This window comes from Prinia subflava, chromosome 6, assembly GCF_021018805.1.
Source record: "Prinia subflava isolate CZ2003 ecotype Zambia chromosome 6, Cam_Psub_1.2, whole genome shotgun sequence".
Classification (NCBI taxonomy): domain Eukaryota; kingdom Metazoa; phylum Chordata; class Aves; order Passeriformes; family Cisticolidae; genus Prinia; species Prinia subflava.
The window spans coordinates 8,046,806-8,065,698 of NC_086252.1; the positions used below are offsets into that span (position 1 = coordinate 8,046,806).

The 18,893-nt window shown below is 47.7% G+C and overlaps 1 protein-coding gene across 3 annotated transcripts in view; it reads right to left on the reverse strand.

The window, feature by feature from the left end:
- VWC2L (von Willebrand factor C domain containing 2 like) overlaps nt 1-18,893 on the reverse strand; it is a 41,061-nt gene that overhangs the window by 12,453 nt on the left and 9,715 nt on the right. The window contains exons 3-4 of one of the 3 annotated variants that reach the window (XM_063400101.1): nt 10,040-10,169; nt 2,881-4,705 (exon numbers count right to left, since the gene is read on the reverse strand). The exons of 1 other annotated variant lie outside the window; for it this stretch is intronic. In XM_063400101.1, the coding sequence (XP_063256171.1) occupies nt 4,680-4,705; nt 10,040-10,169 (156 nt within the window). In that variant the 3' untranslated portion in view covers nt 2,881-4,679. Of the gene's footprint in view, nt 1-2,880; nt 4,706-10,039; nt 10,170-18,893 lie in introns of those variants that run through there. One more of the 3 variants, XM_063400100.1, reaches the window with a different exon arrangement.

An 18,893-nucleotide genomic window follows, 5' to 3' on the forward strand; every position in this document is an offset into this window, starting at 1 on the left:
CTCCTGTAGCCTTTAGATCCAGAGATATGAATTAGGCTAAATCTGTAAATAAAAGTAGGCACCTTTATTGCAGGGGTTGATCCGACCAGGAAACCCAGATAAGCGTTTGGGCAGGGCTGTGTCTCAGGTCTGGGTGAAACTGTCCAAGGAGGGGCTCACACAGGCACAGGAACTGGCTCTGACTATTTTTTTCGCATGTGAAACCACTGTGGAGCTGTCAGGATGAATGAGAGAGGGGCAGAAAGTGGTTTCTGTACAAAACACAGCAAATATATCTAATTGTTACTATCGTGGGCAGGTTTTCATTTTTTATCACAGTTTCCCATTTAATTCACAATTTAATAATTGCAGTTTGACGTTGCCTGTAATAATACATTTCCTTTTTGTTTGGCACAGCTTGAAAAGTAACAGGAATTCCCTCTTGCCTCTTTCCTCGTAGCACGGGTGGGTGTTAGGAACGATCAGTCACTGCCTGCATGTTGTAGCCCTCCCTGTCCATGGTGAGAGCTCCAGGGATGGGGCAGCCACAGCTTCTCTGTGCCTCCCCACCCTCACAGGGAAGAGTTTCTTCCAAATGTCTAAACCAACTCTCTATCCGTGTGAAGCCATTCCTCCTTGTCCTGTCACTCCAGCCCTTTGTAAACAGTCCCTTTCCATTTTCCTTGTCACCTTCCATCAATTCTGGACCTGGTCACTTCCCCAGGTGAGAGCCAAGCAGAAGGACATTTCCCATCACAATCACAGCTGTTTCTCCTATTCCTCTCCCGCTCACCTGGGAGGGAAAGTCAAAGGTGCAAACACTTTCTGCTTTCAGTAAAAATCAGAGCAGCCTGTCTGAAATAATCAATAGGGCAAAAAGCCTCTTCATTTCTGTCTTCCCCACTGAAACATTTCAAAGTATAAAATAAAGATCTACATCTAAAACCATGCCACCCCCTTTATCCTCCCAGATCTGAGGGAGTTTGTTCTGAAAGCATTAAATGGGGCATCTCATCACTTACAGTTTTTTTTCCCAAACCTTTCGAACGTACTAACAGCAAGTTTGCTGTAATTGGCCCTTTTGCCAGGGAGCTTTCAGTGAGTCAGCATTTTCTGACCAACATGTTCCCATCTCCTTCAAATACTTTCAGGCAGCTGCAGTGAAAAAAGTCAGAACTTTGACAGCGTGAGGAGAACTTTGTGTTCTCATCTTCACACAGACCCACTGCTCCCCACAGATCCCTGAGCAGGACACCAGCACTCCGCTGTTTGGAGCATCAGCTCCTGCTCCATTTATTCTAACAAACTGCTTCCCTGCCAGCACTACCTGGCACAAAACATTTGTAACCAGGACAGACTGCAGCTCGGTTGATGTAAAATGAGTTACACCAGTTTGCATCAGTTGTGGTACTGGTCCGTAATGGCTCATTTCTCTTTGGACTCCTCGGTGAATTCCTTGAGGGGATTATGATTTTAGAAGCTGGTACAAGTGGAAGATGGACGTCCTGGAGTTCACCTGCATTACAAAGTGCTGATAGGGTCCCATGGGTGACTCCTCTTTCCTTGAGCTTCATCAGCACGGCCAGAGCTGCAAAGAACTGACCCAGGCCAACCCCCAGGCACAGCAAAGAAAGCAACACCCTCTCCTCGTTCCCACCAGGCTTTTATCTGCTCATGACCAGGCCTGAGCTCTTCAGTCTTGGGCAGTAATTCAGATCAACACTGCAGAAGGGTTTTCAAAACACAGGCAAGGAGCGCAAGAAAGGAGCCCCGGTGGCAGCCAAGCTCTTTTGCAGCTTCTGCTGCAGGGATTGAGCCACGGGCAGCCTCGTGGTGCAGCAGCAGTGCCCTGGTGCTGGGCCTGCTGCCCTGCACGGACGGCTGAAGGCACCTTCAGAGCCAGAGCACGGAGAAGGTGAGAGTAAGGGGGTGGGCCAAGGGGTGGGAGGAAATGATGTCTGAGGACAGCACAGCCCTCTGCACAACACGGGGTTAGTTATGGGATGGCTGGCACTGTCCCAGCCTCTCCCCGTGCTACAGGAGCCTCCCACAGGCAGCACAGCTCCCCCCCGTCACACAGCAGTGCCACTGCCACCCACACGCGGTGTCCTTGCACCCTCACCTGGCTGTGCTGCACCAAACCGAGGGTTCCCCTGGCAAGCGGCTCCACCAAAACTGCACTTATTGTTGTTCTGCCACGGTGATGCACTTCACCAGCAAATCAGGGAGAAATGTGAAGGAAAACACACCTTCAACCCACTTTCTAGTCTCTCCAGCCAAAGTGCTGGGTGAGCCAGGCTGAGATTACTGTCCTGCTGGCCTTCACAGAGCTGTGCCTGCGTGGGAGGGACAGAAGGCTGCCCTGAAATGCAGCACCCTGCCCAAGGAGAGGGGATGGAGGTGTAGGAAACGTGGAGGGAAGGAAAGGAAGCAGGAGGAGAAAACTTGCGTCTTTCTTAATTCTAAGTGTTCCCAGACTTGCTTAGCTCTAATCTTTAATTCATGTCTTCATTACAGTCTCTTTGCTCTGTAAAGTCTGTATTTCATGTAAAAGGAGCAGCTCAAACATAAATTATTTGACATAAGTCAACCCCTTCTTAAAGTCCTCTACTCTACATATGTGTAGGCTCCAATAAAGAAGCATTAAACATTCATCAAATTAGAAATACATGAAAGCAGTGTCTGCCACTCTTCTTGTACAGATATGCTCACAATCCCAACCTTCTGGAGCAGCCAAAGCAGACCCTCTCTGATCCTTTCAGAAACCCTGACCGTGCAAAACACCCCGGCCTCCTGCAATGACCTCTGAACCGCCCAGAGGTACCAGAGGTCAGATCCTCAGCTGGAGTAAATCAGAGGAAAACAGTGCTGTGTTTTACACCAAGTGACACCGACACAGGATTTGGCTTTAAGCTTCTCTTGCAGCAAAATGGTTTACAGCAATGTCATTGGGTCATAAAGTCACTTCTGGTATTTTAAAGTCACATCAAGAATCAGGAATAGCAACACGATGCCTGCTTTAATTTCAGTACTGCCCAGGCTCCTTGCGTTCTGCAATGGAACCTGGCTCCCCAAGGGGAATCCAGGAACTCTTCCCCTCCACAAAGCCCCTAACCCATCCCTTTTCTACAGGACACCATCATGATGATAGTGACACTTGATCTGCCACTCCCACAGGCCAGTGCACACACACTTCAGCAACACTTCCCCAAGGGGAGACAATCATTACGAGCAAAAGTTTCTCCATAAATATTTCAGAGTTTGAAGAGTAATGCAGAGCAGGTAACATTTCCCACTTCTCTGAGAGCCGTGTGCGCTGAAAGGGAGCTTTGGAGCTGGCCCCATCCCACGGACGGCTCCCCATGAGCCTCGCTGACCCCCTCTGCAGGGTGCCTGTCACATCCATCGAACTCTGGATCACAGAGTAAGCAGGACAGACTGTGGCTCTGTGATGGAAGCACGGGAGCACGGTTAGGACCTGGGGTACAAATCCAGAGTAGCAGCTCTCATCTCCTGCCCGGCCTTCAGTCTTTTCCTGCCGTGTTTCACTGGGGAGTTATCCCTGTCTGGCTTGCCGGGCAGAGGCAGAGCGCGCAGAGGCTCGGGGAGCAGCAGTGCCCCGTGCAGGTGACCACGCCAGGCTCAGGGGCCGCTGTTCCGCTGGCTCCGGGCTGCAGCTCCCGGGAATGGAGCTCTTCCAGCAGCATCCCTGTCCCTGCACAGCCCAGCACCCCGGCTCTGTGCGAGCACTGAGCTGTGGGATGGGCTTAATCACATTAATGCTGCTCAGTTCAGGGCTTTTTTGTTCTCTAAAGGCTTCTCCTCTCCCTCGTCGCTCTCAGTCTCACCTTCTCTGAAGCTTCACGAGGTGGCAGATTCAACTCAGCTCTCCCTGATGCTGTCCAACACCAGGATGGCTAATTTGGGAAGTTTTAACTTTTCCAAAGCTTTTCACTGTTACAGAGGCGTCTTCCAACAGCTGTGACCACAGGGAGCAGATCAATCGTGAGTCAGCAGAGCATTTAATCATCTGGATAATCCAGGTGCTGGAGATTTCCAAAGCAACGGAGGATGTAGCTCTTGATGGATGCTTTCATGTAGTTCTCACCAGCAAGTTCAGCGTCTACACGCCTTTACCCCTTGGCCTGAAGTGATGAGATGGACGAGCTCCACTGAAAATTAGTTTCTCAAGGAACAGTGAAGGAAGCACTGCTGTCAGGTGAGTGCCTGCCAGGAGTATTCTGTCAGGTGGGTGTCTGCCTGGCCCAAATTCACCTCCTCATTTTCAGTCTTGATCTTCTACCAGCCTTCAAATCTATCCTTTCTTTCCTCTTTGGTAATCAATCACTGCTTTAATCAAGCTAAAAGGGCACCACAGCTCACGCTCCTCCTGTCCTCACACAGAACATTATCCAGTCCTTCCCGTGGCCCCTCGGCTAGCGCCTGAAGGGGGTGGTGGCCGTGGGGGTGACCAAGTGCCCCCAAAGCTGGCTGCCATCAGGAATTCACAACCATGCAGGGTGACGTGGCTGTGCTATGCCACTGCCTTCAGCTGCCAGGACCTGGCGGGAGGATGGTGGAGTCCAGCAAGATCCGGCGTGGGCAGCACTTCTTCTCCTTGGCTGGGCACATTCCCTTGCATCTGCACAACCAACCAGCACATTGCATAGACTGTGACTGAAGGGGGCTTAAGTGCAATCTTAAAATCTGGCCATTTCAGGAATTTCTGAAATAAATTAGAAGAGGAATTTTATTTAGTTGTTGGTTTTGGTTTTTTTTTTTCTTTAAAGGGATCTTCCCATGGCTCCAAATCACTGTTTTCCACAAAGTAAATGAACATGAAGTCTTCTCTTATCCTCTTGCCACATTTTCTGTGTCGCCTTTATCCTCCAACAGTTGTATATAACCAAATGGCAGACAAAACGTCCTGTCCCCAAATCCTTCCCTTTTTTTTCCCCTCAAAGTTTTAGTAATTTTTTTCCATGCTCCCTTGATTTTTTTGTCACTGATCAAGTTGGAAGCAGAAGCTTTCCAAAACAATGACCTGGAGCTTCAGCGATCCACATCTTACAGATAAATAACAAGCTACATTTATGCAATAAAGCACCAGCACTGGATTACTCTGTATTAAAACCTTGTCCAGACACCAACTGCCCCACAGCACAGCTTTTCCAAAGGGACACCCCGGTGCTCCCAAACATCTCCCAGGCAGAAAAAATGCACTTCTTGTGAAGAAAGGGCAGCCTCCAAGGTCTGCCCCAGGTGTTGTTCTACACAGAGACACGCAGAGCTCGCTCAGGGACACGTGGGACACAGATTTGTTTGCCTAAGGAAAGGCTTCAACGGGCTGGGAAAATCCTTGGGGGTTCCTGAGCAAGACACGCTGCATTACAGCAGGATCAGGCTGGGGTGCAGAATGCTTATTTCAAATTAACTCCAACAGAGGAATAATGAGCAGTGAGTTTATATTTCAGTGAATTAAGAGAGAAGCTTAGGTAAAATGTGGGTTTATATGCACGGAAATAAATTATTATTTACTCACTTTTGTGCTCATGCTCTCAAATATGAAGACTTTTGTAGGGATTTATTAATATTTATGGCACATTATAACAAATACCCACAAGAGCTTTGCCTGAAGACATGCTATAAGACATACCAATGTAAAATCTGTTGAAGGTCAAAGGGATCTTTTACTTGTGTGTGGATGGCAGGATCAGCCTCTTTACTTGGAAATCTGTATCAACTGTGATAATTTAAAACTTTAATTAAAGACTCAGTGACAGATTATCTATGAAATGTCTTCCTGCCCAGCATTCCATCACGAATGTCTCCAGAAGCCCAGGCTGAGTAAGCACACTTGCCAGGAAATATTTCATTGTGGACATGTTAGCTTTTATCTGGCCTGTTGGGTAACAAATTCTTCTGTTGAGGATTGGTGACAACAAAAATTAAATTAGAGGCAAAAACAGACTCAGATCCAAAAATTTATACTGTGTTTTGTTCATCCCTCAAGGAAATGAAACACAGGGAATTCCTCCCTTTGTGCAGTAGGTGAGAGTTGCTTGGAGCTGGCAAAGCAGAGGAACCAATTTAATCTGGATCACAGATTAAACCAGATGGGGTGATGTGAGGGATGATACATGGGGATGGCCCCCATCCCAGCATCCTGCACCCAAAGGGCTGGAGGAAACGGGAAGAGCAACCTGCAAGTGCTGCACAGAAAAGGAGTTAAAACACACACATCCCACCCACACCAGGGCTCACCCACAGCAGTGCATGAGCTTATGGGGAGGGACAAGCAGAGGTCTGGGAATGAAGAGCGCAGGGTGAGGAGAGCAGGGCCCAGGAACACCTCATGGGCATTTCTACAGCCACAGGAGCATGCAGACCTCGCGGGGAATTTTTGCTTGGAAAGGCTCTGGCACAGGCTGAGTGGGTGGATGTTCCCCCAGAGCTGCAGCAGGACCTGGGGCAGGAGGGACAGCGATGGTGGCACCGTGAGCTGGGCTCTCACAGTGACAGGCCACTCGGAGATCCCGCAGAGGAGAGAGTTAACAGCAGTGACACACTTTTGTCTGCAGAAGTCACAGGGACTGGAAATAACAACTCGGGGCCACAATTCTGTGGTCTGTCACTACCAGGAAACGTGAAATCCAGTGACCTTTCATCTCTGTGACAGAAATGCTGCACAGCACCTGAAGCCATCGCCCTTAAAATCCACTCTGACAAATTGGATGATAGGACACGAAGGAGAAAACGTCCTCTGCCTGCCTCACCCCAAATCTGAGCCTCCCAGTGAAGTCTGTGTGCTCTGTGTGGAATGTGGCATTCCTTGCCAGGAACAGCCAGCCTGGAATGAGCTGCTGTGGTTAGTGAGGCACGAGATAACAATTTCATTTCTTTGGCCAAGAGGGGACAAATCTCCAAAGACATTTGTTGAGACTGGTCTTAAATGGTGGGAGAGAAATCAGTATCGGCTTTCTAGGAATCTTCAGGCCAGGAATGTGAGAATCAACAGATTTTTGCATTATCACAGAATCACAGAATTCCAGACTGGTTAGGGTTGGAAGGGATCTTAAAGATCATCCCCTTCCAGCCCCTGCCATAGGCAGGGACACCTTCCACTATCCCAGGCTGCTCCAAGCCCTGTCCAGCCTGGCCTGGGACACTTCCTGGGACAGGGCAGTCACACCTTCTGTGTCAGCCTGTGCCAGTGCCCACTGAATCACTGAAACCACCTTGGCAGGACATAGTTAATAAGGTTATGAAAATCTACCTGACTGTATGGAAAGAGAATTATTCTCTCATTAACAGCAGCAGCAGATAAATGAGCAGGCAAGCCATGCTCCTAGCAGAGTGCAGCAAATGATGCAGGGCTGTGTTTTATCCAAAATGAGGATTTGCCTTACCAAAATTTCAAGGGGCAGCTTTTGAATTGAGGATTTGCACCACAGAGATTATTCCCCCCAACAATTGTATCTCTTGAGCTATTCTATTTGTCAGCCTGAAACGATGACCACAGGGACTAAAATCTTTTCATCACATCAGAACATGGCACTGTGTCTTCACCACTTTGGCAGAAAACAAAAGCTACTGAATAGAAGGAAAAAAACAAATACATTTAAAAAGGGGTGTTTCAGTCATTTAAGAGGGTCTGTCAGCTTGTGTTATCTTCATGCGTTTGTGAAACTGAGCTTTAACTGGCTGAAGCAGAGAGCTGAAAGACAAAATTTTGGTCTCAAGATGAACACAGAGCTGAAAACACAGCGCTCCTCATCCATTAGGATGTGTCAGAGGGATTCAGATGGGAAGAGACACAGGAGTGGCTGCTGCTTCCACTCGAATCTCCCAAACTGTGAGACAGAGGTGAACGGTGTGTGCCCCACTCAGCCACGTCCAAGAGCAGTAACAAACTCTGATTGTCAGATTCCCCACACACAGGGACTGCCGTGGCGCCTGCTAACTTCTGTCATTGTGGGATTACTCCATTACATTTGGGACAGTCAGAGCTGCCAGTGAGCCCCAGCAGCAGCAGGAGGAGCACAAAGCCCTTCCAGCTGAGGGGTCTCCATCGCTACAGCCAGGCTGGGACCCCAGGGGGGTTCAGTTCCCCCCCAGACATGCTCCTCCATCCCAAGGAACAGCCACGGCCCTCCACTGGCTGAGCTGTGCTGCAAGCCCCAGAAACCAGGATCCCCAAGGCACCCAGGCTGCTCTGAGGGGGATGGGGAGAAATACATCCCTGCCTAAAACAGGTTTCAGATGTGGAGCTTTATGTGTATCCCCACTGATGAGCAAAGAGAGGAGTGGAGAGATTTGGTAAAAACATTGGCGAAGCTTCCTGGTTTCTCTGTGAGGGTTCCAATCACTCCACTGTGTCCCACAGTCCGTTCAGCACGCAGCTGATCTTCCTCCTGTCCTCCTGTCCTTGTCCCACCAGCAGGAGCTGCTCTTTCCCTTTCACCCTGGTGTTTTGGGCACTCTGTTCTGGGAAGAAAGATGCTTCTCATCCCTGGTCACCGGGGGGGTCAGGACTGCGACACAGGAAGTCACCACCCCCAAAGGGGGAGTGTGGTTCCTGGGGGAGATGGTCATGGTGGTGAAGGGTTGGGAGGGCATCCAGCAGCTCCTGGGCCTGTGTTTGGCCCCTGTGGGCCTGCCCTCCTGGGAAGGCTCAGGGAGGGTTGGAATCACAGGCTGGATTCATGATGGATCACAGACTGGATGGGATGTGCTGCCACTGTAAATGAGGGATCTGGGATGGTGACGGGAACACAGAGCCCACCCATGCTCCAGAGGTGTTTTTTGGGGTGGGAATGGGTCTGGCCTGGGGACAGCCAGACCCTGAGTCACCAAGCCAGGACACCAATTTTGGTGAGAGTGATGGGAAACACACACCCAAACACAGCTCTGCACAAAGGCGTGCACAGAGCTGGGTGACAAACCTCTCCTCTGAACTTCGGCAAGAAAACAAATCAGTGAGATTTCCCATGAACATTTTCTGCTTTCCAACAGAAACACAAAACAAGGAAAATCTGACAAAATATTTTTGAACAAAAATACAGATACAAACCTCAGGATTTCAAGTAATATTTATGGCATAATTTTCTGAACACTTTTTAATTTTTCAAGTTCCTTCAGTAAAAGTATTTCACATTTCCAACTCTTTGCCTTTGCTCTGTCTTACAGAGCAGAAAATGTGTTGAAAATGTTATTTCTTTACCAACATTTTCATTTAGGTACAAAAGCAACCATTACTCTTATCCAGCAGCGGTGATGTATGTAAGAGCAAATATACACGGATAGTGAATTCTAAACACAAGGAGATGAATTCAAGCAGCCATTTCTTACATGTTTAGAAAGCTGTGAAAAGGTTTATGTGCAGCTGCCTTACCTTTTAATCTGTCTTCACATCTACATTAGGAGCAAGGTGCTTTTTCAGAGATGTATGTGGCACAAGACTGGGGAGACCTTTCTGGAAACAGATTTGTTTTCCAAAGAGCTACTTTCAGTCATTCCAAAACATTTCTTGAAAGTATTGATGAATCAGACTCTAATTCATTAAATGACCTCAGCAGGACAATCAGAGCCAATGCTACACACAGACTCCAGCACACAACTCACCATGTTCTGGGCTTGGTGGGTCTCTTGCTGGCCACAGGAAAAGTTCTGCCATTGATTTTGAGGAGTTTTCCCTTGGCCTGAGATAATAACCATTGGTTTCTTAATGCAGGGACAAAGACCCTCTCTTTTCTCATGTATTTGATTCTCTGTTAGACTAATTTTGAGCAAAAAAATCCCCAAAGACATGAAACAACAATCACTGATATCAGGAGTCAATCCCAGAAAACCTTTGTCAAGGATTGTTGCTCCAGCCATTCCTTCAAGGAGAAGGCACAGGCCAGGGAGGGCAGCTTCGATTTTCACCCCATAACTGAAGCAGCAGGAGCAGGACCAGCCCCAGCGCCGGCCCGTGCGGATGGCAGCAAACCTCAGCAACAGCATTTCAATCAAATGTTTCCTTTACATCTCTGTTAAAGCCAACACGGTTCTTTCTTACCATTTTTGCAGACAGGACAACACTGCTCTGGCTCATAGACCGGGTTGACACACTCGGGGACTGCGCAGTCTGCTACAACACAGTGAACTTCATTGCTGGGCTCGCAGCGACACCATTCGCATGGCGAGGGCTAGGAACAAATCTCAAATTAGCCCGTGGCCTCCCGCAGCTCACAAGTTTGCAACATTCCCGTCTTGCCACAAGACAAACACATCAGCGTTCCATACCCCTGGCTGAGCCATTCATCACGGGTGATACAAGGTAACCTCTGGCACCAAAAAGCGACAGCGGGAAGGGGCAACCACAACATCAGAAAAACCAGCCAGCATCAGCCTTGTTTTCCCACACAGAGTCTTCTAGGACTTTGGGTCCCTTTGCCAAAAAAACCTGAGCTGAAGCCTCTGGGTTGTACCCTGCCCTGCCCATCTGTTTTCTCTAACACGTGTGGCCAGAGGAGGAGCAGGATTTGTGGAAGGTCATGAGTGGTGGAGGACAGGCTGATTTTCCAGGCCGTACTCATTTCTCACTGCCAGCCCTCCCCAGCTGTTGGAAAGGTGCTGCTGGGATGGCCTGTCCATCCCCCAGCCTCCTGGCCTGGTTTCATTCCCACTTTTCAGGGCAGAGGAGAACAGGGTTGCTCTTGGAGGGGCAAACCCATTTCATTCTGTGTTTGTGCAGCATCTGCATCAGGGGTCTGTCACCCGTAACACAACCATGAGATCTCAGCCTGGCCCCTCTCCTGCTTGCTTCAACAAGGTTTGTGAGCAACAGGCTCACATAAAACACGTGAATAATTAGGAGACTGTGTGATTCTGCTGAGTCAGGGAACTCAGGATTAAAGCGCCCAGCTAAATGGTTTTGTTTCAGCACCATCAACTCGGCCAGGAAGCTCTACCCACCTCCAAACTGCACAGAGTTGTTACTGTCTCAACCTTTAAAAAGCTGTGAAAATCTGCTGAAAACATAGAAAAGTCAGTGTTCTAAGGCTCCCAGTGACTTATGGAAAGCATAAGTGCCATGAAAGAACAGCAACAGAGCTAAGGAAGGAGAACAAGAGGAGAATGGAAAGGAAAAGAACTCCCTTTCAGTACCAGCAGGTTCGATATGTAACTCCCAGTTTCTCAGCATCCATCACTAACATTTCAACGAGTAAATATGGGTATTGGGAAAAAAATCTGCTTTATGTGAATCTGCAGCTGTGGGAATTCCTCCATATTAAAAAATGTTCCTCAATATTAAAAAAATGAAGTGGCATGCAAAGAAAGAAAGATTCATCCTGATGTATTTCAGACCACAGTGATAGGTCACTCATTTCTGCAAGACACACAACCTGTGAGCCCTGTTTCTGGCATGTAAAAAGCTCTTCAATTCACCTCTAAGAAGCACCATGTGTCTTGAGTCAAATAATTTATTCCCAGGAAATTCATTTCTACCTTAAAATGCACTAATTAAAGCTTCCCTTGCTTTGTCTCAGCATCTGCAGTCTATAATTCCCATCACCTCTCATTTGCTCACGGCTTTGGCAATTTAGATAAAATCAGCACTCCTTGAGCAAGGGAAGAAGTGTGTGGAGGTGGAATTCCTCTCTCTAATTATTGTTCCTCTTTCAATCCCACTTTGATTTCTGTCTGAAGCATCAGGAATCTAAGTTCATTTGACTGACATTTCTTATTCAAGGCTATTTAATAAGAAGAAACAATACAGAAGAAAACAGACAGAGCTATTTGCTGAGGGATCAATAAGAAAATTGCTGCTTTGTTTTTACTCATTTTAATCACTAATTATAAGGAGCAGTAGAACTAGATCTCATGATTTGTGGAAGCTGTCACTGACGTCTCCTCCAGGGCTTGTACCCATCCTCACTACTCCAGTGCTGAGAAATCCGTGATGCTTTTCCAGGGCTGCAGCCCAAGCCACGGCTCAAAGAGGATCAGCACAAGGGGAAGCTGCCCCTGAACGACTCTGCTGAGCAAATGAGACATGACATACACATCTTCCTCCTCAGCCCTGGTGGTGCAGCCTGAAAATGACACTGTAATAAAGCAGGATGTTGCCTGATGCTGGGAGCAGCTTCCCAAGCGGGAAGAGCTGCACGCAATTAGAGGAGGAAAGCACACCCTGGCAGAACACAGAGTGAGCAGCCACCCAATGAAAGGGCTGCTTTGGCATGAACCAGACCTTTCCCTGCCACCTCCTTCACCCCGCTGTACTAAGGTCAAGCCACTTGGTGTTGTCACCAAGATCTTCCTCTATCTGACCACTTTGGTCACTTGGCAGTGCCACTTGCCACGGGGGACTCCAGCCCTCCTGTCCACCTGTGTATGAGAGCCCATGGGATGTGCCTTGGGATCCAGTCTGCACATCCCTGCCCATTCAGGAAGAACTTTGCCCCAGGCACACTGATGGAGCATTTTGAAACTTTCCTCTGCAGGCTCTGCATCCAAGTTATTACTTTCCCTGGTGCTGCCCTTCTTGTGGAACAATCCTGGGACACTGGCCCAAAAGTCCTCTATCTATTGGTACAGGCAGCAGGAAGACCAGGCAGCAAAATGGCAGACTGGGAACCAGTGAGGAACAGGGAACCAGCAGCAGATGTCCTGAAGTTTTGTTTCCCGATTTAAAGATTTATCCCCCACAAAAGAGGGGTGGTTTACAATTTTGTAGCCACTGAAGTTCAAACAACAACAGTTCCAGAAAAGAAACTCTCACCCCTGCCGAAGAAGGACATTATAAAAAGCCAGGGGGTTTTCTGGAGTAGGAAGGAGAGAGGACACTGTCCCACATGGACAGTGCAAGTGCTTTATCTGTGCCCCTTAAACTGATATTCTGGAAAGAGTGTTAAGATTGCAGGATCACAAAAAGTGGTGATTTATTCACTGCCACGTCCAAGGCAGAATAATCTCTTAGAAAACTCTCTAGGGAAGGATTTATTAGGTGAAAAAACACTCTTCTGACCACTGCCCAAAAGGGTGCTCACAATGCCCAGCCACAACACGGATACACATCTGCACCGCTCCATGGTCCTGCATTGCTCAGTGTGATTTCAGAAATGGCTCTGTCCGGAGCAAACTGGGCCCTTCTGTAGAAGGTATCAGTCAGTAGAACAGTTTGACTTGGCCAAAGCAGTGCAGAGCACTGAAATTCTTTTTACCCCATCTCCACTTGTAATGGGGTGAGAGCAGTGACCCCGAGAGCCAGTGGAGTGATATATTCTCGATGTTGTTGTCAGCCTAGGGCCAAGTCAAGCCAAGCTGGTGGAAAGATGTGGCCAACATCTACTCACATTCAAGAGCTTTTAACAGCAGCTGAAATGGGACACAAGGCACAAGAGACCTTCTCAGTCTCTGCACTGATCCTAATCCCCCTCTTCTTCAGAAAGACAGAGCAGCACAACCCATCCATGACCACCCCTGAGATCACAGCCCAGTTTCTGGTTCTGTTCTACTGATCTCAAGGAGGACTGTGAGCCCAGGTTTGGCTGTGAGCCCAGTTCAGCCCCTGCTTCTGTGTGGGATTGTCCCATCACACACCTCAGGATGGCTGGAGGAAGGAGCCAGCACTCCTCCTGTTGTGTGGCTGGAAAACCTGAGTCTCAGGTGCTGTCAAATGGGAAACATCTGCAATCAGCAGAGTTTGTTAACAATGCGAGAAGGAAGGAAAATTAGAACAGAGAATAGAAAATACACACGGCTAATAAAGATTTTATGTGCGTGAGCACATAATGATAAACTTGATAAATGACATAAACAAACACATGAAAAAGGCAGCAAAGTACACGGAATGAAAAACAAGATACACCCTGAGCAGGGGAAATTGGGAAACCAAACAAGATATGGGTGCCCCACCTCCTGATCTTCACTCTCACACCCATACACACCAGCTGCCCACTGCTCATTTTACCCTCATTTTAGAAGCAAATGCCAGCACACGTAGGAATTACGACTGCTAGCCATCATCCAGCTACTCCTCTCTTACAGGGCTGGGCATCATGTGGGTCCTTCTTTTGCCAGCTACAAGGTTTCAAAAACCCACAGAAATTTCATACCTCTGAGAGGTCTACTTTGTGAGCAGGCCTCAAGTCCTCTAAAAGGACTGGTGGACAGCCAGAGAGGTCACATGCTCAAACAATTCTTTAGGCAATAGCCTACAAAACTGATCATTCTCAAACCTAAGGGAGAGGTGGGGAAAACAGAAATCTGAATTCAGAACTCAGAATGTTTGAATCTACTCTTTTATCCTTTTCTACAGCTGAAGAGATCTGAATCGAACTTTTTTTAGCCCACAGCAGCTGGTACAACCACACCAATAACTGACACACAAAACTTCCAGATTTTAGGCAAGATCTTGCAAGAAGCACCTCAGTCATCCCATTCAGTCATAGGAATTCTCTTGTTGCAAGTACTTACTGAACCTCATCTCTGTATTTCTCCCTTAGCTCATATCTTGGCCATATCTATAGCACCTAAGCCACCCCTCTGCTGCCCCAAAAATGGGAAAGGCTTTCCTACATCACCACCAAGTGGGGAATATTCTCCCTGAGGGAATGCAGGAAGCATATCTGTATCTATGAAACATCACTTTTCAGCTCTCCTCTTGCCTGCCCACAATCAGGATTTCTCTGTCTTTATGTCTGCTCGTCAATCACTCTTAACTGCTTCTACACCAACAACTCTGGAGAGGTGGAGAGGGAGTGATTTACCTAGAACAAGCTAAAAACCCTGAAGATGACATCTGACTGATACTTTTTGTTCACCTGTTTTTCTTGTCAGTCAATAAGAAGCCATTTTCCTCACTTTTTGCTCTGCTGCCACACTCACCAGACTAACTGGCTTCCACTCAGGAGATGTCTCAGACCAAGTTTTAAGGCTGCAGTTCCCTGTGATCAGCTGGGATTCTTCCAGCTTGGAAGAATGGCTTTGCTCAGACTTGGGGTTTGAGGCTCATACCCCTCCAGGAGCTGGGAAAATGCTGCTGATTTTCCAAGCAGCCTTCCAAGACTAAAGTGCTATTTGGCACCTGAGTATTTCAAGAGCCAGTGGATCTTGTGTCATTAAAACTGCACAGAGACCTGTTACTCCTGGAGACCTTCCACTCCATGAATTTAGATGCTAGCTCCTCCACAGCCATTTCCTAACACTTCAGACCTCTCCTCAATTTTCCAAGAAAAGGCCTTGAACTGTGCTGGGTTTTCAGCCTCATGGAAGAGGATTCACATCTTTGCTGGAGCCAGGCTGCTCAAAGCCTGAGATCCAGATATTAGGATTTATCGTGCTGCTCTCCTACAGCTGAGCCTGAAGAGAGTTTTTGTTCAAGGATGTCCCCACATCCCATCCTGAAGGCTTCATCTCACTGACAAGGTCCCATGAAGCACAAGGAGCTCGTTCTGCTGCTGCCTGACACACAACAGCCCGTCCCCAGCTCCTACCAGGCAGGTCCAGAGCTATACAGACTTCACAGCTACTGCAGCAGGAATACTTGACTTTTCTTTGGGGAGCAAAGAAGTGTTTACAACCATCTAACCCCATTACAGTGCACCCACTGATCATCATGCAGGGGCTGTCCAAGTCACTGGGAGACAATCCAAGTATTTCCCTGAATTGAGTATACCTATTATTGGGGCCTGTGGTGTTCTTCAGAGTCAAAGAGGTGAATTTACAACATGCCCAGAATGACTGCTTGGCTGACTGGAACACAAAGAGGGGTTTAAGCACAAAACGAAGCCAGGACTTGTTTTCTGAGCTCTGGGGAAACCCAAGGAGCCGCCCCATCAGAGCAAAGGCAGAGGAGATACTGGGACTCTTGGTACCACTGCAAACCAAACCCAGGTATTTCAGCTCCCAGCTCCTTCAAACACCAAAAAGGACGTGGTGTGTTAAGGGTGTTCCTCTTCTAGGTGATACTGCAAAAGGAAAAAATGCTTTTCATGGCAGTTTTACTGAATATAGAGTTGAAATGCTTTGAGAACACATTAGAAGAAGTGACAACCCCTTAAAAAGGAAGTGCATTTCTGCTGATGCCAAGGTGGTTTGGGATGCAATGGTTCTCACCTGGCTCTTCTGCACACCCTGCCATAGATTCAGATCCACGAGCTGTATCCACATGCACATCCTGCCTGCACATCTGGATGTGTCCCATCCCCTGCAAGTGCTGGGCTCCAAGGAAAGGAAAACTGAAAACCATCACTGCTGTCAATCCCTCCCTCTTTAAGTTTTCAAGAGACTCACAGAGATAATGCCACTCAGCCTCTTCCCTCAGACAGGCTGGACTGATGGCATCCTGCTCAATGCAGACAGAACAGCAGGAAAAGCAGAGCAACGCAGAGTGATGTCTGTCAAACTGGGCACTTACATCTTAGGAGGAGCTGTAACTTTTAATGATGCTAAGGACAATGGCAATTCTGAGGGAAATTATCTCTGTAGCTACGGTTTCAGGTACGGAATTTATTGGCAGGAAGCAAGGAAGGGAAGAAAGTTTGAAAAGACCCAATGAATAAATTCGGAGGCAAAAATGGCTTCCGCATTATGGCTGAGGTGGGAAGTCATAAACCAGGGGAGAGAAATAAAAAAGGAACTGGGACAGCATTCATCAGAGATACTCCTGGAGGAGAAATTAGAATCATTTTCATTGTTATTGAAATTGCCTGTGATCTCAGGCAGATTAGCAGAAGATTGCAGGAAAATTCAGAGAGCTTTCAGCTGAGAAACTTCGCGGGTGCCAAACTTGTGGAGAAGGAGCTGGTGAACAAGTCCCACCTGAAGGTGAGACTGAAACCTGCCAACTTCTCTACTGAGCTGCTCACTTGGCTTTCACTATTAGCAGTGCACAAATAACCATCTAATTTTATGTTAAAAAATTGGTAAATGGCTCTTTTGTATGTGCCGATACAAAAACCCGCAAAGGGCAAAAATTTCCCTCATTTTTGTCACTTAATAAAATAAAAATAATCCAGCCTGCTAGTGGAGATCCAATATCAATTATACTACAGAAACTGTAACCACCTGGATTTTCCATAGGTGGAAAATTGCTCAAACAAACAATGTGTTGAGTAATTATAGACAAGCACAATCACTGAAAACACCATCAGGTTGCAAATGAGTTTGCAACAGGAAAAAACTACTAAGTCATTAGATAATTTATCTGCAGTGAAAAAATTGGAGCTGTATCCTACTTACATGGAGCACCAGCAATACAAATCAACTTTGCCATCCAAAAATTGAAAAATGCTTGCACCACACTGCAGATTGGCTAAACAAAGGACCTGGCTTCCAAGAAGCAGCAGAAGCAGATGCTGAGATCTTATTTTTCAGGGAGTTCTCAATACACAACCATTGCTAACACAAGAGTCTTTCCACTGTGCTGGTGACCAGGACTCTCGGGATGGAAAAGCACAAGGATGCCCTAATTGCTGCAGGCTGTGTATTCCTCTCCTCCCCTCACTCCCAGGCCATGCCTGTCTATAACAGGAACATTATCCCTGCCATTCCTTTGTGAACATTCCCGGGGAGCCCCACAGACCAATAGGGCAGATGAGGGGCACAGAAGTTGTGCCCCACCCTGGGTATCCTGGGCCCACATCTGGTGAGTCAGGGCTGCGATGGCTTTAGGAGCTCTGGACTCACAGATCTGCTCTGTGCCACACAATCTGATGAGTTTAAAAGGCTCCTGGAACCACGTCTGGATCTGAGGAGTGCCTCCTCCATTAGCTGATGAGAGAGACAACCTTGAGCTGAGTCCTGGCCCCTTTTCCACCAGAGCTGTCTATCTGCAGTCTCGTGGTTGCTTTTCTCTCCCGAAAGCAGTAGCAAAGCTTTCTGTAAAAACATGACTTTGCACTTCTTCTGTGAGAATGCTCTCTTTGCTTTGATATACGTCTCATTTTATTCCTTACAATCCTTGCACCTCACCTGTCCTGGGGCTGAGGGGACTGGAGCTCTCTGTTCCTTTGGTGATAATTTTTATGACTCGATTACAATGGCTTTTCAGTTCAGACGTGCCCAGTGCCCAGGGAAGGGGGCTCCTTCTGAAAGGTTACAGATATGGCAGAGGGGACTGTGGCTCCAGCGTGTGAAGGGCAGCCCCGTTTGGACACAGATAAAATGCCTGGGTGTGCTTCACATTTGTGAAACTCCTTTTAATGTCAGCAGGGAGAGTGAGCCCAGCTGGCAGCTCTGTGCTCTCCACTCCCTCCTGGTTGGCTTTTGCAATGAAGGAGCCCTATCTAGGAGAAAGGCTCCTGGAGCAGGGAGAACACAAGGGAGGACCTTCCACAAACATGATTCCTTTTACATGTGTGTTCCCTGTATCTCCTGTGTCCACACTGAGAGATGGGAGAAGGTGGCAAGATCAGCTCCATGTCCTGATAAAACACTGAATTTCTGTTATGGAGGTGGGTATAATACAGGCAGACATCACTGGGGAGCAGACTGGACCTTGGTCCCGTTCCTTCTGCAGCTGCCAGCGGTGTCTGGGAGGTTTCTGTCCCTCAGGGGGTGCCATCATTTGGTTATGAGCACAGGCTGGGAGGGATGTGAAGTGAAAGCAGGTTTGATTGGGTTATGTGTGACAAGAGAAAACACTGGGGGTGGCTTTCACAGGGAGCACACTGCGCCAACCCCCAGTCAGGACGGTTTTGCTGGCTGGGATGACCACAGTTAACTGACTGAGAGATCCCCTGCTTTCAGGAGCTGTTTCAAACCCCATTGCTTCCCCAAGCATGCGGATTTTACTGTAACTCCCAAAGAATTACCTCTGATATCACCACAGAACAGACTAAGGAAGCCTCACATATCCTTATTTTGCAACTAGACTGAGCACTGTCACTACATAACTTATCTAATTACAGCTTTTAAAACAG